The 27,972-nt window shown below is 43.9% G+C and overlaps 1 protein-coding gene across 1 annotated transcript; it reads right to left on the reverse strand.

The window, feature by feature from the left end:
• Positions 1-993: 993 nt before the first annotated feature.
• On the reverse strand, positions 994-26,806 carry LOC124711484 (small pacifastin protease inhibitor-like). The gene is made up of 3 exons (XM_047241594.1): positions 26,652-26,806; positions 15,743-15,892; positions 994-1,171 (listed from the first exon to the last, which is right to left on the reverse strand). The coding sequence occupies exons 1-3, from the start codon at positions 26,728-26,730 to the stop codon at positions 1,155-1,157; spliced, it is 246 nt and encodes an 81-aa protein (XP_047097550.1). The 5' UTR covers positions 26,731-26,806; the 3' UTR covers positions 994-1,154.
• Positions 26,807-27,972: the final 1,166 nt, after the last annotated feature.

The raw sequence follows: 27,972 nt of genomic DNA on the forward strand, positions 1-27,972 counted from the left end.
ATGAGACACTGAGTATACGACAATGGCAATGGGGAAGAGAGAGAAGCTGACCGCGAGAAGAGATAACAGCAATAGGAAGGAAGGAATGAGGTATTAGCATTAAGAGAAAGCAAGAGGGAGAAACTGGCAGTGAGAGGAGACTGTAGTAGTAGGACAGGACGAAAGGGACGGTGGCTTTGGCACAGGAGAAGACAGGCACAAAGAGTTAATGACAGTGAGTTGGACTGATTGAGTGAGTGAGTAAGGGCAACTGGGAGTGGATGGGTATGAGAGACTTACAGAGATGAACATCCACGATGTGAGAGAGTTACAGTGAGGGGGCGCTCATGGGAGTTTGAGGTGATTTGCATGTTTAAAAAAGATCGAATATGTTCACGTACCAAAATTTTTGGGAGCATTTTTAAAGGTAAGGTTGAATGAGACAGCTGGTACCCCATTTTTCGGTCAGAGTATTTTAAACAAATAGGTAAACATTTGAATTTTTGTTATCCGATAGGAATATTTTTCAGATTGTTTCAAAATATTAATCCTTAAGAAACAAAGAATTTTCGATTATGGTAATTTTAATGTAATTTTGTAACAGGTTATGAATATGACTTGTTTGGTCTAGTTTACAAGGTTGTAAATAAGTGGTGCTGCTGCTCTTCGTGCAGCCTCGTGCTCATTTCGCAGCCAGCCGTACTTCTGAGGCAGGCTGTCTCGTGGAGAGTTGGTGATGCGTCTGGGTAGCGTGGGGACTGATGCTCGAGTTGTGAGATGGTATGGACATCTCGGAAGGATGGAGGAACAACGATGGCACGCAGTCTTTGCTCCACTCAACTCCGTCAGGTAGAAGGAGCCGAGGGGGACTGAAGGCGAACCGGAGGGAATCTGCTGTAGCCATATCCACAGAAAGTAGAGACCTGTTGCAAGAAGAGTGGCAGGATCTAAGTTTGTGGCAGACAGCTGCCGGTAAGTGGAAACGTCTGCCGAAGCAAGTAAAGTAACTCCATGTTATGTTCTTGATTAATGTATTTCTTCTATTTACAATAAAAATAGCTGCTATATACAATGAAAGCCACAGATTGGGGAATACGTGTTGCATCTGGACGTGTGTAATGTCCTCTATGCGTCCGTTGAGAAATATCTACAAACAACATTTAATATGTTGCGCGTCAGACAGCGTAGGTTCCTGAAAGAAAAGAAAACAGTGACATTATTTTCTAGAGTGAATACAATATTTTATCTTCCTGGGGCATTTTATTCTGTCGTTACAACTACAAGAACGACGGAACGAAAATCCCCTCGCAATGGTAAAGCAACTAAGGACAATATGGTCACACAAACGAAAAATACAGTATTTTGTTATTAAAAATGTTCTGTGGTCTTATTATCTCTATGAGTCACTGTATTTCGTGAGTGTACATTACATGTAAAAAATAACAGAAATACTCATGAATGCAGTTGTTAATAGTGACATAAAACATAACTTTCTTAGAAGCTCAACTGTCGCGCGGGATTAGCCGAGCGGTCTAGGGCACAGCAGTCATGGACTGTGCTGATGGTCCCGGCGGAGGTTCGAGTCCTCCCTCGGGCGTGGGTGTGTGTGTGTTTATCCTTAGGATAATTTAGGTTAAGTAGTGTGTACGCTTAGGGACTGATGATCATAGCAGTTCAGTCCCATAAGATTTCACACACATTTGAACAACATACAAGCACAATTATCCCTATTTAAACGAATACATCTTTTCTCTACATCTACATCTACATTTATACTCCACAAGCCACCCAACGGTGTGTGGCGGAGGGCACTTTACGTGCCACTGTCATTACCTCCCTTTCCTGTTCCAGTCGCGTATGGTTCGCGGGAAGAACAACTGTCTGAAAGCCTCCGTGCGCGCTCTAATCTCTCTAATTTTACATTCGTGATCTCCTCGGGAGGTATAAGTAGGGGGAAGCAATATATTCGATACCTCATCCAGAAACGCACCCTCTCGAAACCTGGCGAGCAAGCTACACCGCGATGCAGAGCGCCTCTCTTGCAGAGTCTGCCACTTCAGTTTATTAAACATCTCCGTAACGCTATCACGGTTACCAAATAACCCTGTGACGAAACGCGCCGCTCTTCTTTGAATCTTCTCTATCTCCTCCGTCAGACCGATCTGGTACGGATCCCACACTGATGAGCAATACTCAAGTATAGGTCGAACGAGTGTTTTGTAAGCCACCTCCTTTGTTGATGGACTACATTTTCTAAGCACTCTCCCAATGAATCTCAACCTGGTACCCGCATTACCAACAATTAATTTTATATGATCATTCCACTTCAAATCGTTCCGCACGCATACTCCCAGATATTTTACGGAAGTAACTGCTACCAGTGTTTGTTCTGCTATCATATAATCATACAATAAAGGATCCTTCTTTCTATGTATTCGCAATACGTTACATTTGTCTATGTTAAGGGTCAGTTGCCACTCCCTGCACCAAGTGCCTATCCGCTTCAGATCTTCCTGCATTTCGCTACAATTTTCTAATGCTGCAACTTGTCTGTATACTACAGCATCATCCGCGAAAAGCCGCATGGAACTTCCGACACTATCTACTAGGTCATTTATATATATTGTGAAAAGCAATGGTCCCATAACACTCCCCTGTGGCACGCCAGAGGCTACTTTAACGTCTGTAGACGTCTCTCCATTGATAACAACATGCTGTGTTCTGTTTGCTAAAAACTCTTCAATCCAGCCACACAGCTGGTCTGATATTCCGTAGGCTCTTACTTTGTTCATCAGGCGACAGTGCGGAACTGTATCGAACGCCTTTCGGAAGTCAAGAAAAATAGCATCTACCTGGGAGCCTGTATCTAATATTTTCTGGGTCTCATGAACAAATAAAGCGAGTTGGGTCTCACACGATCGCTGTTTCCGGAATCCATGTTGATTCCTACATAGTAGATTCTGGGTTTCCAAAAACGACATGATACTCGAGCAAAAAACATGTTCCAAAATTCTACAACAGATCGACGTCAGAGATATAGGTCTATAGTTTTGCGCATCTGCTCGACGACCCTTCTTGAAGACTGGGACTATCTGTGCTCTTTTCCAATCATTTGGAACCCTCCGTTCCTCTAGAGACTTGCGGTACACGGCTGTTAGAAGGGGGGCACGTTCTTTCGCGTACTCTGTGTAGAATCGAATTGGTATCCCGTCAGGTCCAGTGGACTTTCCTCTATTGAGTGATTCCAGTTGCTTTTCTACTCCTTGGACACTTATTTCGAAGCCGGCCGAAGTGGCCGTGCGGTTAAAGGCGCTGCAGCCTGGAACCGCGAGACCGCTACGGTCGCAGGTTCGAATCCTGCCTCGGGCGTGGATGTTTGTGATGTCATTAGGTTAGTTAGGTTTAACTAGTTCTAAGTTCTAGGGGACTAATGACCTCAGCAGTTGAGTCCCATAGTGCTCAGAACCATTTGAACCATTTTGAACTTATTTCGATGTCAGCCATTTTTTGTTTGTGCGAGGATTTAGAGAAGGAACTGCAGTGCGGTCTTCCTCTGTGAAACAGCTTTGGAAAAAGGTGTTTAGTATTTCAGCTTTACGCGTGTCATCCTCTGTTTCAATGCCATCATCATCCGGTAGTGTCTGGATATGCTGTTTCGAGCCACTTACTGATTTAACGTAAGACCAGAACTTCCTAGGATTTTCTGTCAAGTCGGTACATAGAATTTTACTTTCGAATTCACTGAACGCTTCACGCATAGCCCTCCTTACGCTAACTTTGACATCGTTTAGCTTCTGTTTGTCTGAGAGGTTTTGGCTGCGTCTAAACTTGGAGTGGAGCTCTCTTTGCTTTCGCAGTAGTTTCCTAACTTTGTTGTTGTACCACGGTGGGTTTTTCCCGTCCCTCACAGTTTTACTCGGCACGTACCTGTCTAAAACGCATTTTACGATTGCCTTGAACTTTTTCCATAAACACTCAACATTGTCAGTGTCGGAACAGAAATTTTCGTTTTGATCTGTTAGGTAGTCTGAAATCTGCCTTCTATTACTCTTGCTAAACAGATAAACCTTCCTCCCTTTTTTTATATTTCTATTAACTTCCATATTCAGGGATGCTGCAACGGCCTTATGATCACTGATTCCCTGTTCTGTACATACAGAGTCGAAAAGTTCGGGTCTGTTTGTTATCAGTAGGTCCAAGATGTTACCTCCACGAGTCGGTTCTCTGTTTAATTGCTCGAGGTAATTTTCGGATAGTGCACTCAGTATAATGTCACTCGATGCTCTGTCCCAACCACCCGTCCTAAACATCTGAGTGTCCCAGTCTACATCTGGTAAATTGAAATCTCCACCTAAGACTATAACATGCTGAGAAAATTTATGTGAAATGTATTCCAAATTTTCTCTCAGTTGTTCTGCCACTAATGCTGCTGAGTCGGGAGGTCGGTAAAAGGAGCCAATTATTAACCTAGTTCGGTTGTTGAGTGTAACCTCCACCCATAATAATTCACAGGAACTATCCACTTCTACTTCACTACAGGATAAACTACTACTAACAGCGACGAACACTCCACCACCGGTTGCATGCAATCTATCCTTTCTAAACACCGTCTGTACCTTTGTAAAAATTTCGGCAGAATTTATCTCTGGCTTAAGCCAGCTTTCTGTACCTATAACGATTTCAGCTTCGGTGCTTTCTATCAGCGCTTGAAGTTCTGGTACGTTACCAACGCAGCTTCGACAGTTGACAATTACAATACCGATTGCTGCTTGGTCCCCGCATGTCCTGACTTTTCCCCGCACCCGTTGAGGCTGTTGCCCTTTCTGTACTTGCCCAAGGCCATCTAACCTAAAAAACCGCCCAGCCCACGCAACACAACCCCTGCTACCCGTGTAGCCGCTTGTTGCGTGTAGTGGACTCCTGACCTATCCAGCGGAACCCGAAACCCCACCACCCTATGGCGCAAGTCGAGGAATCTGCAGCCCACACGGTCGCAGAACCGTCTCAGCCTCTGATTCAGACCCTCCACTCGGCTCTGTACCAAAGGTCCGCAGTCAGTCCTGTCGACGATTCTGCAGATGGTGAGCTCTGCTTTCATCCCGCTAGCGAGACTGGCAGTCTTCACCAAATCAGATAGCCGCCGGAAGCCAGAGAGGATTTCCTCAAATCCATAGCGACACACATCATTGGTGCCGACATGAGCGACCACCTGCAGATGGGTGCACCCTGTACCCTTCATGGCATCCGGAAGGACCATCTGGAACGACTCCCCCCGGTATGCACACGGAGTGCACATTGGTTTTCTTCCCCTCCCTTGCTGCCATTTCCCTAAGGGGCCCCATTACGCGCCTGACGTTGGAGCTCCCAACTACCAGTAAGCCCACCCTCTGCGACTGCCCGGATCTTGCAGACTGAGCGGCAACCTCTGGAACAGGACAAGCAGCCATGTCAGGCCGAAGATCAGTATCAGCCTGAGACAGAGCCTGAAACCGGTTCGTCAGACAAACTGGAGAGGCTTTCCGTTCAGCCCTCCGGAATGTCTTTCGCCCCCTGCGACACCTTGAGACGACCTCCCACTCTACCACAGGTGAGGGATGAGCCTCAATGCGGGCAGTATCCCGGGCAACCACAGTCGTAGTCCGATCAGGGGATGCGTGGGACGAGCTGGCCGTCCCCGACAAACCCCCATCCGGACCCCCACAGTGATGCCCATTGGCAACAGCCTCAAGCTGTGTGACCGAAGCCAACACTGCCTGAAGCTGGGAGCGAAGGGATGCCAACTCAGCCTGCATCCGAACACAGCAGTTGCAGTCCCTATCCATGCTAAAAACTGTTTTGCAAAGAACGTCTGAACTAATCTAGAGAGAGCGCAACAAATCAACAAAATTTAAACGGTTATTAAAATACAAGATTGCCTAGTAAATGCAGTAATGCTGCTACTTGCGCACTGCTGACACTGCTCGGCGGCGGAAGGAGACTACGCGAATTTACACTAATCAGGTACTAAAACGCGATGCTACACTCTCAAATACTATAATACGCCCGAAATTTATGAATTAAACAATGCAAGTACCAAAAACACGCAAAGAAATTAAGAATTAAACTATGTAACAAATGAGTGAGCTAGGAGTATACGACTTGCTGCTCAGCTGCTTATCCAACGGCGGCAGGGAGCACACTGACTGTGACCAACCGACACTGGCCGTTCAAAACAAAAACAGAAGACAAACGACTACGCGAATTTACACTATTCAGGTACTAAAACGCGATGCTCCAACTCTCAAATACTATACTACGCCCGAAATTTATGAATTAAACAATGCAAGTACCAAAAACACGCAAAGAAATTAAGAATTAAACTATGTAACAAATGAGTGAGCTAGGAGTATACGACTTGCTGCTCAGCTGCTTATCCAACGGCGGCAGGGAGCACACTGGGATGAATTGCAGCCGCGAATGTGAAGCAAATAAAGCAATGATTTTCGTGTACTTGAATTAGCAGCTACCACAAAAGATTAACCACCGTCTTGCTGATAGCTATTTTGAAACTCAATGAAGAAAGAAATATTTCGATTTCACTTGTTGATGATTTATCACAGAGAGAAATCATTAATCTACGTAGCCTTGTGTACCACTGTCACTTTTCATACTTGATGTTCAGTTCGTGAATTATGTGCGGGTATAGTGACTCTTCCTAAGTCTCCACAGACGGAAGAAATACGTTGCCTGACTGTTCCAAGAACGTGGGCTCCTGAAATTCGCATATAAGGGGTGATCAAAACGTATCTATTTGAGGGCGTTGCTACAGCGTATATGCAACGTAGTGCATATGGTGATTTGCAGAAATATAGATGAAGACTTCGATTTGGATATATAAGCACCGACATGTAGGCAATGTAGTGTGGCATTCGTGTCTTTCCGAAATGCGTGCAGTAAATGCCGAAACGTGAACTATGGCGACGTTATTACCAGATGCGGCCAAACAGGACCAGCGTGCTGCTATTTCCGGAGGCCGAAGCACAAACACAGGTAGACATTCATGGGAAGGCGAAGAATGTGTAAGGGGCGACACGTCTGATGAAAACTGCCAACTTCGTCAAGGGGGCATTCTGCTTCATGATGAAGCACATCCCTATATCGCAAATTCTGTAACACGGAAGCGACGTCAACTCCAGTCAGAAATAGTTTTGCACCCGCCCTGTAATCCTGACCTCTACCCATGCGATTATCACGCTGTAGGTTCCTTAAGAAAGGCCTTGAAGGGTCGACGGTTCCTGTCGGACAACGATGTGCCGCAGGCAGTTAAGGACTTCTCCAAGCTGCAGGACACGGTGCCTTACGAAACGGGTGTGTTCGATCTGGTACGTAGGTACGACGATTACCTCAATGCTTACGGCTTTATTGCCTGATTCGCAACCGATTCTGGTCTGTAAGGCCTTCAAAGGGAACATTTTCGATCGCCTCTTACAGTAAACGGATCTCTCTTACTGTCCGTCACTGGAGTTGGAGGAGCATGTTGTGACACTTCCTAAATGAACATGGGACGTTCTGCGGTGATCTACTGTGGGGAATCTGCATTTTTCCAATCAGTCCTCTCTGATGAGGGTGCGAGACTGAGCAACCACACTCAATTGTCTGCAGTAAGGGGAGTTTGCAAGCTATCGCCTTCGTGTATGGGTTATACTTTTTGAGGATTCTTCTAATAAGTATATGGCATCGGTATTTCCTACGATTGATATTATGTTGTCGTTCCACTTGAAACGACTGCCTCCGTAGCCGAATTATTACGGAAGGACACAGGTTAGATTCTCGGTACGTCCTCAGATGTTTCTTGAGGCGGGGAAATCTGGTACGGGATCCAATCAGCCCTTGTGAGACCAGATCAGGAGGTGCAGAAGCACCGGAACCGTCAGGATGCTCTACTGACAATGGCTGTTGGAGGGAGTGATGACATGCTAATCAAATGTCTTACGATCATAGATTGCTCATATTGCTGCCTTGTAGGCAGCAGTCGGGCAGTCGGAAGCCTAAGGCTTCATCGATGATTGATTACATTTGTGTATGCATGTCAGCTGCCAATCCTGCACCTAGCGTCGATTCTTTGTAGGTGTTCCTGCGTTTTGCTATTTTATAGTGCTGCACCTTCTTCATGTACTGCGTCATGCACGAATTGTCGTGTATATCATCCGATGTTATCCGCTAGCTCATTTATATAGTGAAGGGTTCTATTTAGAGTCATCAGTTTTCTGAATGGTTTGATACGGCCCGCCACGAATTTATCTCCTGTTCCAACCTCTTCATCTCAGAGTAGCACTTGTAGCCTACGTCCTCAATTGTTTGTTGGATGTATTCCAATCTCTGTCATCCTCTACAGTTTTTATCCTTTACAGCTCTCTCTAACACCATGGAAGCTATTCCCAGATCTCTTAACGCATGTGCTGTCATCCGGTTCCTTCTTCTTGTCAGTGTTCTCCAGACCTTCGACGATTCTGAGGAGAAACTTCTCATTCATTATCCAATCAGTCCATCTATTTTTCAAGTTTCTTCTGTAACGCCGCATCCCAAACGCTTCAATTCTCTTCTGTTCCACACCATTATCACATAATGCTGTGCTTCCTAAAGTTAAGGTCCATGTTTGATACCAGTAGACTTCTTTTGGACAGGAATCTCTTCTTTGCCTGCGCTAGCCTGCTTTTTATGTGTTCCTTGCTTCTCCCGTCATGGATTATTTTGCTTCCAAGTTTGCAGAATTCCTTAACTTCATCCACTTTCTGATCAGCAATTATGATGTTAATTTCTCTCTGTTCTCATTTCTACTACTTCACATTACTTTCGTCTTTCTTCGGTTTACTCTCTATCCATATTTACTACTGATTATATTGTTCATTCAACAGACCTTGCAATTTTTCCCTTTCACTGAGGATAGCAACGTCATCAGGGTATCTTATGATTGATCAGGGTATATTATCATTGATATCCTTTCACCACTGCTGGATCTTTCTTTTATTTATAACGCTGTTTCTTCGATGTGTAGATTGAACAGCGAGGGTCGAAAGATTGCGTCACTGCATAACCCCTTTTTTAAACCGAGCCCTTCGTTGTTGGTGTTGCAGTCTTATTCTCTCTTGGTAATAATCCTACTAAAACACTTCCTGGGGATACACCCAAAGCTACTTTTGCACTTAACATTTCTCCCATTTCTCCGTTGAGAATAGCGCCTTGCTCTCTTTCCTGGCCTTATGCTGGAAAATCCAGATTATCAACCCACCGGCATGATGATCTGGATTCTGGAATGTTAGTGGTATAGAACGCCCGGATACCCTTCCTCTCGTCACCTCCAACAAAGAGAAAATATGAAATGTGTTCCCCAAGTGCCTCCTATGTACTTGTCTACAATACATACGATTTTATCTTTATTAAAAAGAGCACCGCTCCTGTATTTGGGGGCTTTATCAACTGGACTTGACGAATAACGTTGACTGAATTGACACGTGCTGCTAAAATGATAACAGGCTGGTATAAATACAGATTCACAAGGATATTAAAAAATCCCTTATTACACTTAGGAACCGGTAATAAGAACTGTTTTTTAATCCACTATGGATTTCTTAAGGTATACAAATAAGTAATGAACTACCATTTAAAATGGATGTGAATTTAAACAGAGGCATGGTGGCTTCATGAAGAAAGACGTTAAAAAATTCCCCGAAATGTGGTTTTTCTAGCAACAAAGCAGAGTGAACCAAACCAACGGAAATAATTCCAAAGAGGCGTATCGTTGAACGTGCTTCTATCAAGTTTACAGCGGCGGTGTAAAATCCTCGTTCGTACAAAATGAGCAACGATATCAACCAGAACTTACAAATCAACTGCACAAAAAACTTTCCACATCTGGCCAAAAAACTATTGTAAATTACGGCATGGAAAACCAAACTAGGAAGCCGAGAATTTATCTGTCTAGTGGATGATGACGATGATGTTTGGTTTGTGGGGCGCTCAACTGCGCCGTCATCAGCTCCCGTACGAAGTCCCAATTTTTCACACAATCGAGTGTATAATGGACGTTCGGTTATTAACGAAGAGGAACCCGCCTTCGAGGTGAAACAGACAACATAACTTACCGCGCTGAAGACTTACTTGAAAGATGAAGAAATTCGCTTATTTACGCAGCTGTCTTTAACGTCCGTGAACAGCGATTACGTCAGTGGCAGAACTGTCTTGAACTCTGCGACTGTGCTTAGGCAGCATTCGAAGTAAACCAGCGTGCCAGATGATGAATTACTGTTCTCACCTCAAGATAACTTTTACACCAATAACAGAACTTCTCTGATGCTGTTAGTTTCATGAGTTCAAGAAATTCATTTCATTCACACAAACACACTGTCACAACGTCTTCTGTCTCGAAATATGACTGGCATCCCTGTTTATGCCCTCCTGTGCGTCATCTTGAGACGCTACTGCCAATGGCTTTTAAATTAAAGAAATCTCCAAAACTGGTGCAAGCACATAGCCAGTCCCTCCATTATCTGCCTCTGAACAGCATACTCGAAAGGTGTTATAACTGATGCACTATTTAGTGACTGTCACTATTCGGCAAAATGTACATTCCCATTCCCGTACCCAGGGGGATGTCCTTGTGTACAAACTGCGCAGAAACACAACAGTCTAGCGGATGAATCAGTGCACCAGTGTTCTAGAATTTTAGAGACCCAAACTACATCCATCGCCACGGACAGCAAAGGTTACACGCCAGTGCCTATTGCGTAAGCCAGCGATCACTCCTTGTTCATCTCTCCAGCAAGAGACGGTGAAATAGCGACCATATGTCCTTTACATACTTCGGCATCTCGTGCACGCTTTCTTGCATAAGTTGCTCGTGAAAACAATAAATGGCAAATAAGCAATGGACAGTCTTTAAAACAACACATTATTTTCTGTAGTACTGGACGTACTAACCATTAAAATGGAATGGAAGGAATTGGATCATGGCCCCAATACAATGCCACGCTACACTTTTATCTGTAACCCCATACAGAAATGCTTGTTCTTGATCAGTGTAGCCTTTACTAACCACAGCATCATGAATTTACACAACACGCCCAGCGCTGATGGTCACGAGACAGACCTTGTGACTTCCTCAGATGCAACAGGAACGACCGTTCAAATGCTTCAAATGGCTCTAAGCACTATGGGACTTAACATCTGAGGTCATCAGTCCCCTAGACTTAGAACTACTTAAACCTAACTAACCTAAGGACATCACAGACATCCATCCCCGAGGCAGGATTCGAACCTGCGACCGTAGCAGCAGCGCGGTTCCGAACTGAAGCGCCTAGAACCGGTCGGAACCACCTTAGTTGGTAAGGTTCAGCTTCGTAGGAAATTCCATTAAGGGACCTTATTTATTTCTAGCCGTGTTGAATAAAAATACGTATGCACACTTTCTTAGAAAAAATTCTGTCAGTTGTTCTAGATGTGGTACTGATGATGAAGTCCCATACTCCTCAACAGAGCGTAGGGGACGATGCGGGAGACCCGCACCGCTGTACTAGGCACGGTCCTGGCTTAGGTGGTTTTCCATTGCCTTCCTCCGTCCGTAATGAAGATGAATGATGGTGATGAAGATGACACAACAACACCCAGTCATCTCCGGGCAGGTGAAAATACCCTGACCCCACCCGGAATCGAACCCGGGGCCCCGTGCTCGTGTAGCGAGAACGCTACCGCGAGATCATAAACAGCGGACAGAAGTGATGCTATGGGATACTTACTTCCAAAAGTACGATGATATGGTGTATCAAGCGAAGCTCAAGGCTGAAATGAAGGTATCTTGGTAAAGAGGAGGCAGGATGTTATCGCGGGTGATTAATGATCGACAGGTGTTGAAAAAATGCAGGTGTGTCCAAGGGACGTATCAGTTGGGCCCGTTGCTGTTCATGTTGTATATTAATGATCTTGCAGACAATATTAATAGTAACCTCAGTCTTTTTTCAGATTATACATTCACCCACAACGAAGTACTGTCTGAAAAAAAGCTACACAGATGTTCAGTCTCATCTTAAAAACGTACAAATTAGTGCTTTAAATATTCAGAAATGTAAAATTGTACACTTCATAAAACGTAAAAGGGTCGTGTTCTTTGACTACAGTATGAACGAGTCGCAACTGGAACCGGTCATCTCATACAAATACTGGGTGCAATAATTTGTAGAGATATGAAATGGAACGATCACATAAGCTCAGTTGTAGGTAAACCAGCTGCAGTCCGTCTACAAAGGAAACATCACAAAACATTGGTGCGACCCACCCCAGAATATGAATCCAGCATATGAGTTCTCTACTAGATGCGACTAACAGGACATTGCGAATTGTCACATGTTTGTTTGACGCATGGGAGAGCGCCATGCTGAACAAAGCGGACAGGCACACGCTTGGAGGCAGACGCGAACTGTCACGACAAAGCCTACTTGTAAAGTTTAAAGAACCACCCTGGTTTGCGGAGTACACATGTAGACGTAGATATCAATAAGAGCACTGTATGTGGTACAAGAGGCGGCTATCCACTTACTCTTCCCGTGTTGCAGAGCATATGCTCGTACTAAATGAAGAATTCCCTGACATGTGGATAGCGAGGAAAGCTGCTGTAAAACAGCCTACTGGAAATGTGCAGTGCAAGCGATGAGAAACAGAAGTGTGCTAAAGTGACACAAAAAACTACATTTCCTTAAGGGAAGTATTCATTTTCTGGATGACGGACAGTGACAAAATATTTTTGAGTGCACTCCTTACAGCTCAGAGCACCACTTGTACTGGCATTTGTTCGACAGCGGTTAACTAACGGATCTTCCAAAACCTTCAAGAAGCATTCGGGAGTCTCCGGGAACAGACAGGTCAAATAGCATTTTCGGCAATGCAGAATGGAATACGGATGTTCTATCAGGGTGCTTTCTCTTATGGAGTACAGTCATGCAGCAAGCAAGCAGTCGAAATCAGCGACGTAAGGTCAAATGGAAAAGTGTGTGACATAAAGGCAAACTTTTGTAGGAAAACGATTTGCTTCGATGAGAAGACGTAAAAATGTTTAAAGTATTTTCCCTGTACTAGTTTCCCTATACTCCTTCTGATAGTTTAAAGTTAGCATTCAGTTCCACTTACAATAGTCATTGTGAATCTTGTGCTACTTCTACTCACCATACTAGCTGTTCCCTTCAGAGCAACCAATGGAGGCACAGATCACAGACTTCCCATCCTCACCGCAGAAGCACGTGTTACAGTTTTGTTTGAATGTTGTTCCCGGCTTACACGAAACATCTGAAAAAAGAGCATTAACAGCCAGAAGATAGGTGGAGAGAATCCACTGTAAACTTGGATTAGTAGAAAACGACGTCTAGCAACTTAATAGAAGAGGAGACAGAGATAACTGTCGAAAAACTAAGAGATCCAATACTGTCTTAAGTTTCATAGAGCATTCAAAGATGTTAGCACAGACCAGACAACGCGCGTCATAACTTCCATGTTATTTCAATCACTTACCTGCATAGGAACTACATTAATGAAGATGATTTGAGAAGGTACTGGACTCGCATTATGGAAGACTGCGTTTCACATCTCCTGGCACCCACCCTAACATATTTAATGACAGATGACTCTTTTTATCAGTTAACCATGACTCATGGAAGTGAATCGACTGTTATGTCCCCCCCCCCCCAAAAAAAAAACAAAGAATATAAGCAGTGGAGATGTGGTTTCTAAGAACAGTAGCTGGGTACACACTATATGACAGTAGGAGAAATACTGAATCAGGTAGGAACTGGGAGTGAAAAGCTTAAATAAACAGATTAAGGAATACAGAAACAACTAGAATGATCGTGTCAACAAAACAGAAGACGACGGAATACTAAAATCAATGATGAATTAATACACAGTGGGCAGAAGATTTTTAGGAAGATGGAGGAAAAGGTGGAAAGATCAGTACAGTCAAACAATGAGGCAGATACATAATACACGCAGAAAGAAGAAAAAGGGCAAGATCTCATCGTACATTCTTTCAAACTATACATCTTCTGCGTACAGAGCTGGCATAAATACTTGTATTATTGTGATGAAGATTGGATACCTGTCTTTCTTGGCTAAAAGAATGCATTCAATACGCTACTCACAGCGTCAGTTCAAAATAGTCCGTTAGAACTTACCCACAGTTACTTCTGTTTAGAGTTAACAGGTTCGTATTTCAGTTTTTTATTACCCACGCAGCTCTAGACAACCAACAGACTGCCCACTATCGTGTGTCCAAATTGGAGTGGCGTCCATTTGTTTACCTGTCATGATTTATGGTTCAAATGGCTGTGAGCACTATGGGACCCAACTGCTGAGGTCATCAGTCCCCTCGAACTTAGAACTACTTAAACCTAACTAACCTAAGGACAACACAAACATCCATGCCTGAGTCAGTATTCGAACCTGCGACCGTAGCGGGCACGCGGTTCCAGACTGTAGCGCCTAGAACCACTCGGTCACCCCGGCCGGCTGTCATGATTTATGTGAACATTTTATGTAGGTCGTTTTTGACTGTATTATTTCCGCCCTTCATCGTATCGGTAGCAGCATTACGCCACAAATTTTGACGAGACTTTTGTAAGTCAGGAGAACGCGGTTTGACCTGACAGTAAATAAAAAGAATTTTAATATTTCATCTGAATAAAGGTAAGAATTTCGCTGACGGAAAAGGGATTGAAAAAGGCTTCTAACCTCCCCAGATGTTATTCAGTCTGTACATTAAGCAAGCTGAGAAGGAAACCGGGGACAAATTCTAAAACAAAATTAAAGTTCAGGGAGAAGAAAATCAACTTTTCGTTTTGCCGACGACGCAATTCTGCCAGCGACGATAAAGAATTCGAAGAGCAATTGGACGAATAGGGTTTTGAAAAGAGGTTATGCTATGAATATCAACAAAAGTAATACAAAAAGGTAACGGAAAGTAGTTGAATTAAATCTGGTGATACTAGGGAGATATACTAGAAATGAGACACTGAAAGTAGTAGCTCGTAGGTAGCAGCTCGTAGTTTCGCAGCAAAACAACTGACGACAGCCGAAGCAAAGAGGATACAAAAAACAGACCGGCAATAGCAAGAAGAGCCTTACAAAAAGACAAAATCGTTGTCATCGAATATAAACTTAAGTTCAAAAAATGGTTCAAATGGCCCTGAGCACTATGGGACTTAACATCTGAGGTCATGAGTCCCCTAGAACTTAGAACTAGTTAAACCTAACTAACCCAAGGACACCACACGCATCCATGCCTGAGGCAGGATTCGAACTTGCGACCGTAGCAGTTGTGCGGTTCCGGACTGAAGCGCCTAGAACCGCTCGGCCACAGAGGCCGGCTTAAACTTAAGTATTAGGAAGTCTTTTGTGAAGATATTTGTCTTGAGTGTAGCTGAAGATTAGAAGGGTAGGCATACATCGGATGACTAATGAAGTAAGGAACTGAAACGGGGGGGGGGGGGGGGGGGGAAACATATGTCCGTCACAATTTCAGTAAAGGAAGGGATCAGTTGGTACGACTCATCATGGGACATAAAGGGACTAAAGACCACAAGAACAACAAAAACAAAAACAAAAAACACACAACATAGTAACAATAGCGAGTACGCTATCGAACAGGCCAAATGAATAATACGGCATGGCGGAATGTGTTCTGTTTCTCTGACTAGGAGACTACATTGGCACCGTGGATACACTGTATTATTTGTAGTCGACGTACCCCTGCGGAGACGGTCGGGACACTCCATGGCTGTGCAGGACGCCGACAAACCGTCGATTTCGCAGATACACTCGTTGCAGTCCATCAGGAAGGTCGAGTTGGGGACGCAGAACTGATCCTCACGTTTTATCCGGAGCACCTTCTTCGCACCTGCACATAATAGGTTCATCGAAGATACAGAGTGCTTCAAGATGGTCCGACATCTCATAAGGCAAAAAGTACCCTCCTCCATTCAATACTTTCCTCGAACACTCTTTCCTTATGAGATTTATGTATACTTCTAGAAGCTCCGAATCGGGCCGTTCAGTTCTATCGTATTCTATTACGAAATAAGTTCTTGTTGTAAAAAGTGTTCCGTTTATTTTTACAACGTTTGACAGATTCACAAATCACTTTATCTGACATGAAGTTGACGAAATTTAAGCCACTTGGCCACATGCTTAACACCATTACTCTTTATTATGGAGTGAAAATTTTCTGTAGGTTACAGAAATTCGCTTCTTTTATTTTACACTGCAATCTCAATTTGCGGAATATAAAAAATGGCTCTGAGCACTATGGGACTTAACATCTGAGGTCATCAGTCCCCTAGAACTTAGAACTACTTAAACCTAACTAACCTAAGGACATCAAACATATCCACGCCCGAGGCAGGATTCGAACCTGCGACCGTAGCGGTCGCGCGGTTCCAGACTGAAGCGCCTAGAACCGCTCGGTCACACCGGCCGGCTGCGGAATATATTCCAAAAGTGGGAAAAACAAGTTAGTTGCTCATTGCGTGTAATTTCTTCAAAAATAACACAGGCATTACTGAGTTCATTTAATCTATGAGTCCATAAGTTATCCATCAGACTAGAACACATTTATTCCTGATAATGATGAAAATTAATTCTTGTGCTAGGCTTTCCATTTACTATCATCCCCCCAGAGGTTGAAAATACCGCTATAGTTGTAAGGTTCTTTTATTTAACAAAGGAACAGTGTCGGGCTCTTGTACTCCCATCTTCAGGTGTCGTAAGTTGATGCTGTGACCCCGACCGCCGCGGTGGACGTGCGCAAGACGCGGCGTGCTACCAATGAGCGCAGGGCACACAGCGTCTTGTATACACCTGAAGATGGGCATATAAGAGCCCGAAACTGGTTGTATGTTAAAAAGAAGAACCTTGCAATTGCAGCGGTATTTCCAACATCTGGTATAATGCTCAGTTGCAGATATTCCTCCGACAAGATTGTTTGTTACTGTCATCGGTACGAGGAAGTGTTCTCTCACTATAGTTTTAACGCTTCAGTCCAAATTTGACCTAAGGCTTCGGACACGCACTTGAAAAAAGAATTTTATTGCAGGATAGATTGGTCAACTACAGATGAGAAACAGGAACATAATATATTTACGAGGTTATTTCTGCACGATCTTGCACTCTTTTACGCACGCACAGTGACCTACATTTAAAAAAATAAAATTCGATTTTTTCGTGCAATTTTATCTTTATGTCTTTTACGTTACGTTATGATTCTACTTGATTTTATAAACATTACACGCAACTCTGTGCTGTTTTCTCTAGTCGTGTCCGCTTCTAGTATTCAGAAAAGCAGTTTATGCGAAAGAACATTTTTCTCCCAATGAGGATTGTCTATGATCAGTGTAGGCACTGTATGCTCTATGAATGTAACATGTATTTCAGTTGTATTGAAAATTCAATTGCCACATTCGTGTCGAGATCACTGGACCAATAACACAACTGCCCGTGACCTGAGATCAGCTGATACATGTCTCGTTGAAAGAGGAATTTTTAAGTTTGTTGTTTCGTTGACAATGTACAGCAGGCACATCCAACAACAAAACGGTGTAGTTCAGCGCCCCGTCCGCGACCGTGTGTCGCTAGTGTCGGCATAGGAGAGAGAGAGAGAGAGAGAGAGAGAGAGAGAGAGCTGCAGAGCGAGTGAGACCGCACAGCACTGCCCTGCGCTGGACTGTCCCGCGGTCAGATCTAACGAAAACAAAATAATTTTATGTACGGGATATAGAGTCTCGTTCTTACTGTTAGTAGTTATAAGTAAGTATTTTTTGTTATACTTCGTGCTACAATTTTTTGTATCCCTTTTCAGAGTTTAGAAATCGTATCCTTAGTTTGCTGTTTTGTACGTAATAATTTTAACTGACCAAGTTTGAAAACTAATTAAAATAGAAATAAGGTTATAAAGCTCTTTAGTTGTTACAGTCAACATTGTTAAAGAAGACAATTAACATTTTACACGTTTTTCTTTTTCGAGGAAACGATTTTGTCTAGGCTTGATACAATACTACGTGAGACTGCTAACCTCAAAGAATTGGTCAAATTTGAAAAGAACGGTTCTTAGTTTTAGCAGGCTTTAAAAGAGAGGAAAAGCGCTCTCAAATATACGTGGAACCAAACATTGAGAAAACTTTGGACACGTGCTTATGCAAAAGAGGATATTTCTCTCGTGGAAGACAGCTGCAAAAGTCATCCAAAGTTTTACACATAAGAAAGCGGTCCTTGAGGCGGATATGGCACTGTAGGTCAATCAGCTTTAGCTGAAGCACTTGTGAGACGTCCTCTGCCCTAAGGGAAAACGGGCGAACAAATATATCTATCGACTGGCGTTCGGGCGCTCCGCACGGCCAGCTAAGCGCCGCGGCTCGGCCACTGCAGCAACACACGAATTCGCCCGGGGCGCTGGCCGCGGGCGATCGCGGGCGCTAGCGCCCCAGGGGCACAGTTAGGACGAGCCTGATGTACAGTCACATACTCCATTAAATTTCTGGGGCCTAGTGAAGCAGGGGATACAACCCGTCGGCTTTAACCAACGACGTAATACATTACTCATAGATAATAATGTCTTCACTTTCAGCCATAGATAGTAAAACAGTTCTGTGTTGCGGATAAGCGCTATCATTGCACATTAAAATAATTGAATTTGATTTTTAAAAGAGATCCCTATATATTGCTCAAAATATTCTTGGTGTGAATTTATTTAAATAATTGGTTGTTTGCAATTAACTCGGTACTTAATTTCATTCTTAGTGATACTGAGGTAATTTGGACTATTACTTCCTTACTTTAGGACAATTTTTAGTATCTCATTTCCGTTTGTAGGTATGGATCTATCTGTTCTGGTGAACCTGGATGATTTGAGAGAGGCTATGGGCGAAGACATGTTGGCCACGATTTGTTTTTTACAAATGTGTGGTCTCGTTGCCGAGAATGTTCGACGTCATGAGTGCGCCGAACATATGCGCCTCACAAGTGTATCTCGTCGCCGTACACACGACTTATTCGTATGGCGCTGCAGCAAAGGTCGGTTGTGGCGGTCCAATATGAAATTCACGTACTGTTGTGTTTGAGATATCCTGGGTAGCTGTGTGTCCATGAATGTCGTGTGAGTAAGCGTACAGTTGTGGATTGGTACTCTTTTTGTAGGGAAGTTTGTGGGGAATACATGAAATATAGGGAGCCGTTGGGGGGGGGGGGGGATGGGGGTGTTATGAAGGAAGTTTTGGTCAGCTTCATTGAAGATCACTTTGCAGAGGGTTCCATTGTAATTTCAGATGGTTTTTCTTCATATAGGGATTTAGGAGAAAGGGGTTATCAGCATCTAGTAATTAATCACAATTTTGAGTTCAGATCATTATGCTAAGGGGCTTGCACAAATAGCGTAGAGGTTTATTGGTCAGCTGTGAAATCTCTTTTAGCGAAGGGTAAACGCCGGATTTCCACACGTCAAAGTCACTTACACGAATATTCATGGAGGCGTAGTATTCCCCAAACATACTGCCCGTTTAAATGTTTTGTTAAACGTGTTGGGCAAATGTACCGTCCGAAATATGTTAGCTAATTTCACATTAGGAGGGGAGAGGGGGGGGGGGGTGAATGTGTGTGTCTGTGCGTGTATGTGTGTCTGTGTCAGTGTGTATGTGTTTGTCTCCGTTTGTGTGTGTGTGTGTGTGTGTGTGTGTGTGTCTGTGAGTGTTTTCGTAATGTTTTGTTTGTTGTGTATGTGGGTATGTGATTTTTGTTGATGTCTTTCTAGGCGAGCTTCGGTTCTTTTAAGAAGTTCCTGTGTGGTAAGTTCAGTTTTCCATTTTTTTCTTTTACTGAATTTGACTATTTTGACGTATTTCATTGTTGTGTTACACCATTACGTATGTTTTTGAGCGCTCCAATACGTAGTAGAAATTTCGCAGCTGTCGTTCTACTTTCGTTTCCCAGCACTAGTATCAGTACGTTTTTTTCGAATCTGTACTAGCAATGTTACAGGCGAAACGTCCGACGCAACTAAAATTTGCATTCCGTCCTTCAGTTGACCTTTACACTGACACTACCTATTCGAAAAGAACGACATATGTAACATTTATTAGATTTACCTATATATGTCAACTGGAGAGCAGGATACAAATGTTGTGTATAGCTATATAGCTCAACTAAAGAATGGGATATTATTGTCACTGCTGTGATCAAAACTATAACTTTCAGTCGATATTATTAGCATCGCAGGCAAAAAAAAAAAAAACAAAAAAACTGTACCTCATAGTGATGTACGGGATACAAACTGTATATGTGTCGTCGTAATGCCTCTTCGTGTAGTTCAACTGAGGTACAGGTTGCAAATGTAACATACGTTCATTTCCACGTTTTCGTTAGCAGTGTACATATATATATATATAGGTCAACGAAGTATGGGATACAAATATTATGTACGTAGCTCCTTCTGCCATCGGTAGTACTACTATCTACGTAAGAACTATTAGTGGTAGCGGAGGCGAAAGAAACAAAACATGTAAAATTTGTATCCCGTGTTTCAGTTGACCTATATAATTCAACTGAATAACAGGATATTAATGCTAACGAAAAATCGACGTACGCTAACCTTGTATCCCGTACTGTAGAACCAATACATTTCGAATGAGGTTCGAGATACAACCCATATATATGTGACGTGAGGTATTCTATGCTACCAATATTTCCATCCATTTTTTCCCCTTCATTTTCCACAGAAATAATACGATACAAACACGCGATATCCTTAACGTGAAAATACTACATGCCTTGATATATGTCAACTATATTTTTCGTCTCTCGTATTCCTTTGTTTCTGAACAGTTTTATCAGCTCTTACATCTGTGTAATAAATTATCTCTGGCCAGTTCTGACGTCACTGGTCAAATCCGACGGATTGTATCCCCTGCTTCACTAGACTCAATTTCTGGCGTGCAAATACATAAATTCCACCTTTTCTTTTGATATTTCATCTGAGTATCGATCAGCCGTCTTCAGAGTGAGCTGAAAGACTGACTTTCCAGCACTCGCTCCGTCCTTTTCAAGTCCCGGACCGCATCACTGTGCATGCGGTCACAGATTCACAAGGCACCAGAGACGTTCATCGGCGACAAAGAGGTACAACATATGCATTAATTAGATCTGCGGCTGCGCGGTCGATTTACGCTAGGATATCGATGTGTAGCTGTGAGCTGTACTGGGGCGACGTCTTTGCAAGCTTACTACCGAAAGTGTCAGATTCCATGCTTTATTCAAGCTGAAGTCGCTATCTCTATTTATTAAATTTGTCAGCAACAGAATTTCACTTGCCTATTTCACTCTGAGTCCCTCAAAGATGATGTCGAGGCTAAAATTTCGACGTTTTCGTTCACTATATAGAACCCAGTGAACGAAAACGTCCAAATTTTAGCCTCGACTTTATCTTTCTGGAAGTCACCAGTGAAAGAAGCAATTGAACTTCGGTTGGCGACGAAGTTAATTAATGGAGACAGCGGCTTCAGCTTGAATGTATCATGGAATCCGGCACATTCTGTAACAAACGTGCAAAGATATAGGCACAATACAGCTACCAGTGATATATTGGTAGCCAGCGTGGATCGACCACGCAGCCACAGATCTAATTAATGCATATGTTGTACCTCCTTGCCGCCGATGAACGTCTCTGGCACCTTGTGTACTTGTTGTCGGGTGCTTAGCGGCGCATGCCGCGTCTTGAAAAGGACGGAGAGAGTGCTGGAATGTCAGTCTTTCGGCTCACTCTGAAGATGGCTGAACGATTCACAGCCGAAATATCAGAAAAGGAAATGAAATTTTTGCTGCTGCATGCCCGAAATTTGGTGGAGCAGTGATTGCGTCGCGAAAACATGAAGACGCACGGAGCTCACATAGTTTCTAATCGATACAGTAAACGCTGGAAATACAGTGTTACATCCAGACAACTCCGCATTCCTTATTGTTTAGTTTACAGCAATAGTGTTGCGTATCATTAATGGGGACATAGCACGTGGAGACCCCATAAACGATTCTCATAGGATTCTCAACAGTACTGACAGCTTAATAAATATGTGTAGATTATTCATAGTTATTCGCTGACTGGAAATTAAGCTTGGGATCAGAGATGGATATCCTTAGGAAAACACCTATGGTCACCGGCTATGATGACCCTTGCGTGAATGCGAGAAAGGCGAGGAACTTCCAGCTCATTTTGTAAGATCGCCGATTGTCGTTATAGTAACCGACTGCATAAGCAGAATGCCTGGGAGGCATGGTATACGCACTACGTTTTTTCAGTTAACACGAGATAAAAGACTCCTTCCGACGTAGAATAGATGTGCGCAACCGTTTCCACACTGCAGGAGTCTATGGCAAATGATATACATAGGCGAAACTGGAAGGTAAATAAAAAGAGCGCATTAAAGAGCGTTACCACGCAGTTAAGACAAAATGTAAAATCAGCAGCAATGGAACACCAAGAAGAGTGAGATCAGGTTATAGCTTTTAAGGACATATGCTTACTAGCAAGGGAAAGTAAAAATTCCAGAAGGAAAGCCGGTGAAGCTTTTGAAATACAGGGTGACAATTATTGAACTGTATCAAACACAATCCTCGTGGCTTCTGAACGGTTTGCGTTAGGACGTTTAAACTGCACGGTTGGCCGCGGGGCATGACGGGAATTAGCAAGCTAAGCGCACGCGCCTTGTTGTTGCTGCCAATTTCCAAGTGAAAATGTCACAGTACAGCGAGTCTGAGCATATAGCTCTTGTGAAGGCCTACTATGCGACCAATAACAACCCAAGTGCATCTCAAAGCAAGTTTGCGACCGAGTTCAAGCAGAAGAGAACCGGTCCATGTCTGCTAACAATCAAGAATTTGATTCGCAAGTTTGAGAGAACGGGTAGTGTTCGTAATGACAGTGTTGGCAATGTCAGTCGTCCAAAAAGCATGCAAACGCCTGAAAACATCGGGAAGACACGCTCTGTGTTTCAAACCATCCTCAGGCAATCGGCCAGACGAACTGCACAACAGGTGGGAACCGTTCGGAAGACACTGCGACAAATTGTTGTTGAAGATCTGCATCTCTTCCCGTAAAAAATTCAAACCCATCAGCCATTAAGTCCTAGGGTCATGGAACAGCGGTTGTGCATCGCCAACACTGTTGTCCACAGAATTGACGAACAGGACTTTGATGTGAATATGGTTTGTTTTAACGATGAAGCCCACTTTCATTAGGATGGGTTCGTCAGTAAGCGAAATTGGAGCATTTGGGGGACTGAGAATCCACATTTCACGATCTAGAAGTCTGTTCACCCTCAACGGGTGACTGTGTGGTGAGCAATGTCAAATCACAGAATAATCGGTGCGATATTCCGTGATGGCACAGTGACTTCCGGCCGGTGCGTGAAGGTTTTGGAAGATGATTTCATCTCCATTATGCAAATTAACCCTAATTTCGACAAGATTTGCTCGTTCATGCAAGACGGAGCTCGACCGCATCGAAGGAGGAGAGTGTTTGATGTCCTGGAAGAACATTTTGGGGCCTACATTCTGACTCTGGGGTACCCAGAGGTCACAGGTATGGGCCTCGATTGGCCACCATATTCTCCGCATCTGATCATATGCAACTCATTTTTGTTGGGCTATATTAAAGACAAGGTGTACAGCAATAACTGCAAAACCGTTTTTGAGCTGAAAACAGCCATTAAGAAGGTCATTGACACCATCGATGTTCCGACACTTCATCGCTCATGCAGAATTTCGCTATTCGTCTGTGCCAATTCATCGCCAACGAGAGGAGGGATATCGAAAATTATATAACCTAAATCCGAATATCTTTAGTGAGGGTTACATGTTCAGTAAAGTGTGTTGCATGCCGTAGCCTGTAACTAATAAAAGGTATTTTTTCATGGAGTACAATAATTGTCACGCTGTGTTAAAGAGTGATTGGAGCTTGAATATAGAAGACGGCTACAGACTTCCGTTTTGGTGGGCACCCACTATCAAGGAGCCGGCCAGAATGGCCGAGCAGTTCTAGGCGCTACAGTCCGGAACTGCGCGACTGCTACGGTCGCGGGTTCGAATGCTTCCTCGGGCACGGATGTGTGTGATGTCCTTAGGTTGGTTAGGTTTAAGTAGTTCTAAGTTCTAGGGGACTGATGACCATAGATGTTAAGTCCCATAGTGCTCAGAGCCATTTGAACCACTATCAAGGAAGTAAACACCCAGCCACGGCTAACGAGGAACGTAAAGAAGTACTTGTCGGCCACAATATTATTCACCTGGGAGTGAGAAAGCTTCGGTCGGCTTATCGGGAGCTTTCATCGTGATATCTGACGGCACGCTGAAGCACTTCAAAGTATAGCCACAACTGTCTTAAAATCATTCACTGTGTGATGTTATTTTCTTAGCCACCATTGTACTTGTTTACTGTAAAGTCACCGCGTGTTTCCCCTAAGGACCACGGGAGGCCGACTGCAGTAATATCGTGGTCGGCTAAGGCCAGGAAACAGCAGAGGCGGCACAGCAGCTACAATATTTTGGATCCCCTTTCTTACAATGCCTGCATCGAGTATTCGCCCACTGATGTCGGTCAACCAGTGGCAGCGTGCTTTTACCCGGTAACTCCATTTCTCCCATAAGGCTCGTGAAAATTAGCGTTTTATAAGTGAAAGTGACACGGTCTTTCGGGCATGTTCAGGTATCCAGGGACACCAGGAAGAAGATTCTGCCAAAGAAATGGTAGGCTGATCAATGAAGGAGGATGAAGAGGATAAAAATGCGGCGTAATGAGGCACAAGAGTTCACCATCAATAATTATATTGCTGTTCAAAAAACTGGTTCAAATGGCTCTGAGCACTGTGGGACTTAACTTCTGAAGTCATCAGTCCCCTAGAACTTAGAACTACTTAGACCTAACTAACCTAAGGACATCACACACATCCATGCACGAGGCAGGATGCGAACCTGCGACAGTTGCGGTCGCACGGTTCCAGACTGTTAGGCCTAGAGCCGCTCGGCCACTCCGGCCGGCTATATTGCTGTTCTTTCAGCTTTTTAAAATTAGATTGTTCCATGGGAAAAGGTAGTTAATTTATTTGCCGTAAGAATTAAAGAGCTAAATATCTTACAGAAAAATAATCTCTCTTTTAACTCATAGCGTTGCCGAGAAGCCGGCTGGAATACATAGAATCACTTGGAGTGTTCGGCGTATCTTCATTGAAATGACAGAAGTCATGGATTACCACTGAATTCCGTGTCGGACCTCCTTTTGCCTGACGTCCAGAAACTCGACGTGCCTTGGGCCCAAAAAGTCTCTGGGAGCCCGCGCACAAATACTGAGCCATGTTGGCACTACAGCAGTCCATTACTGAGAAAGTGTTGACAGTGCAGGATATTTTTCACGCACTGACTTCCTGATTATGTGCCATAAATGTTCGATGGGATTCATGTCGGGCGGTGTGGGAGGCCAAATCATTCGGTCGAACTGACCTTGAGAGGAATAACGAACAATTGCGGCCTGGTGACATGTATGGGAACGTGAAGACCATGAATGGCTGCAAATAGTCTCAAAATAGCCGAACATAACCATTTCCAGTCGATGAATGGTTCTTTTGAACCAGAAGACCCAGTCCATTCCATGTAAACACAGCCCACACCAGTATGGATCCACCAACAGTTTGCACATTACCTTATTAGCAACGTGAGCCCATGGCTTCGTGGGGTCTGCACCACACGTGAACCTTACCATCAGCTCTTACCAACTGAAATCGGGACTCGTCTGACCAGGTCATGGTCTTGAAGTCGTCTGACGTCCAACCGATACGGTCACCAGCTCAGGAGAGGCGCTGCAGGCGTTGTTGTGTTGTCAGCAGAGGCCCTCGAGTCGGTCGTCTGCAGCCATAGCCCACAAATACAAAATTTCGCCGCCCTGTCCTAACTGATACATTCGTCTCACGTCCCACATTGATTTCTGCGGTTATTTCACGCAGTGTTACTTGTCTCTTAGCACTGACAACTCTACGCAAACGGCGCTGCTCTCGGTCGTTAAGTGAAGGCAGTCGGCCACTGCTTTGTCTGTGGCGAGAGTTAATGCCTGAAATGTAGTATTCTCGGCACACTCTCGACGCTGTGGATATAGGAATACTGAATTCCCCAACAATTTTCGAAATATCAATGCACTGCCCTTTTGTATGTACCTTCTGTACTATCGCTATCTGCATATGTGCATATCGTTGTCCTACGGCTTTTGTAACTTCACTGTGTGTTATGTGTTTAACACTATCATGGGACCATGAGCGTTTCGAAAATAACAGATATTTCAGTATGGATAACCGCACACTGCTACAAACAGAATGTATTAACGCACTTTTCTCCCCCCTCCTCCTACAATCCACCATTCTGCTCCCACCGTAACCACCACCACAACCACCACCAGGACCACCACTAACACAAACGTATTCTTTCGCTTTTAGCATACTCAGTACAAACAATTATAAAACGTATCGCTTGTTTTTAAACTCAGAACTGTATTGTTTGCAGAGTAAAATACGACCAAGTGATTTGGAACAGACCTGCCTATTGTTCTGTGAGTGGAGAGTATATTGTCGTGGACTCACCTTCGTCGGCTCCTACAGCGCTACCGGTCGCCAAGCCGATGAACAAGAGCGCGGCCACCGCAGATAGTACCGCCTTCATGGCTGGAGGTCACCCCTGCAACTGGCAGCAGTTTCCGCCGCCGTTGCCGATGGCACAGATGACCAACGCAGATACCTTGTGCTGTGCCCTCTGCCACACAAGGCGCAGCTGTGCCTGTTGCAGACATCCTGTGTTATCTCCTGGCAACTTCCACTGAAACTAGTGCGCTGTAGCATCAGAACGTTGCGGCAGATACTGCCCTCGAAGGTACAGGCGTTTGTCTTCTTTGCCACTGTGCAGGTAAGTCACCAGTAAATATGCTTAGCGGCGTGTGAAACCTGTAAACTGATTTTCTTCACTTTCTGTCAGCCTCAAGGACAGACTCGTCAACCAGTCTGGATCTATGCCCACCACTTGATTGTTTTTGTCCGAGGTGTGTGTGTCGTTACATTATTCTTGTGGTCTTCATTTTAAAAACTGATTCGACGCTGCCCTTCTCGCAAGTCTAACCTATGTGAGCCTGTTTTTTTCTTTGTAACTGCTTCAGCCCACATCCATTTCAACCTGTGTACTATACCCTAACCAAGGCCTCCCATCTACAATTTTTACCCCTCACACTTGCCTGACATTACCAAATTCACGATACTTTTTAACTGGATATTTGTTACCCTAAAGCAGCTTAACACGCAGTTCACCGGTAGGGCTGAGCCAGAGGGCAAGAGAGTAGCGTTCACGTTTGAAAACAAGCATAACCTTTTATTTAAATAAAAGCCAATAACCTTATGTCTTCAGTAAAATAGCTTAAAAGGAACGCAAGTGAGAATTTAAACAACTTGTCGAATACTAATGAGAAAATGGGATTAGTAATTGATGTCTGCAAAAGATCTTTTAAGCGTTTAAGAAATTAAGCAATTTGCCAAATATCAACAGGTATCAGAAGTCAGCCAGTCTGCTTGTTAGTTATCAAAATCTGACACTTACAAAATTTTTCAGTTGGCTTTTGAATATAATGACTTATATGATTCCAGCAAATTTGGTACAGTTAACAGTAGCATCACAAGCAGTGCATCACGTCCGTTGGTGACGTAAGTTCAGAACAAAAAAAAGTTATGCGGGTACAATTCAGCCCCGCGACAGGTGGGACAACCCGACGGACAAGGTGGGGAGAGTGGATTCTTCACCCGCTGTCGTGTCGGTGTACAGGACATGTTCCGTACAACGTGAACTACGACAGACTAAGAACTAACCTTAGAAAACTAGTAGCAGGGCACAGCTTTACAAAGGGTGGCACATATTTCATTC

The sequence above is a fragment of the Schistocerca piceifrons genome, chromosome 8 (genome assembly GCF_021461385.2).
Source record: "Schistocerca piceifrons isolate TAMUIC-IGC-003096 chromosome 8, iqSchPice1.1, whole genome shotgun sequence".
Classification (NCBI taxonomy): Eukaryota; Metazoa; Arthropoda; class Insecta; order Orthoptera; family Acrididae; genus Schistocerca; species Schistocerca piceifrons.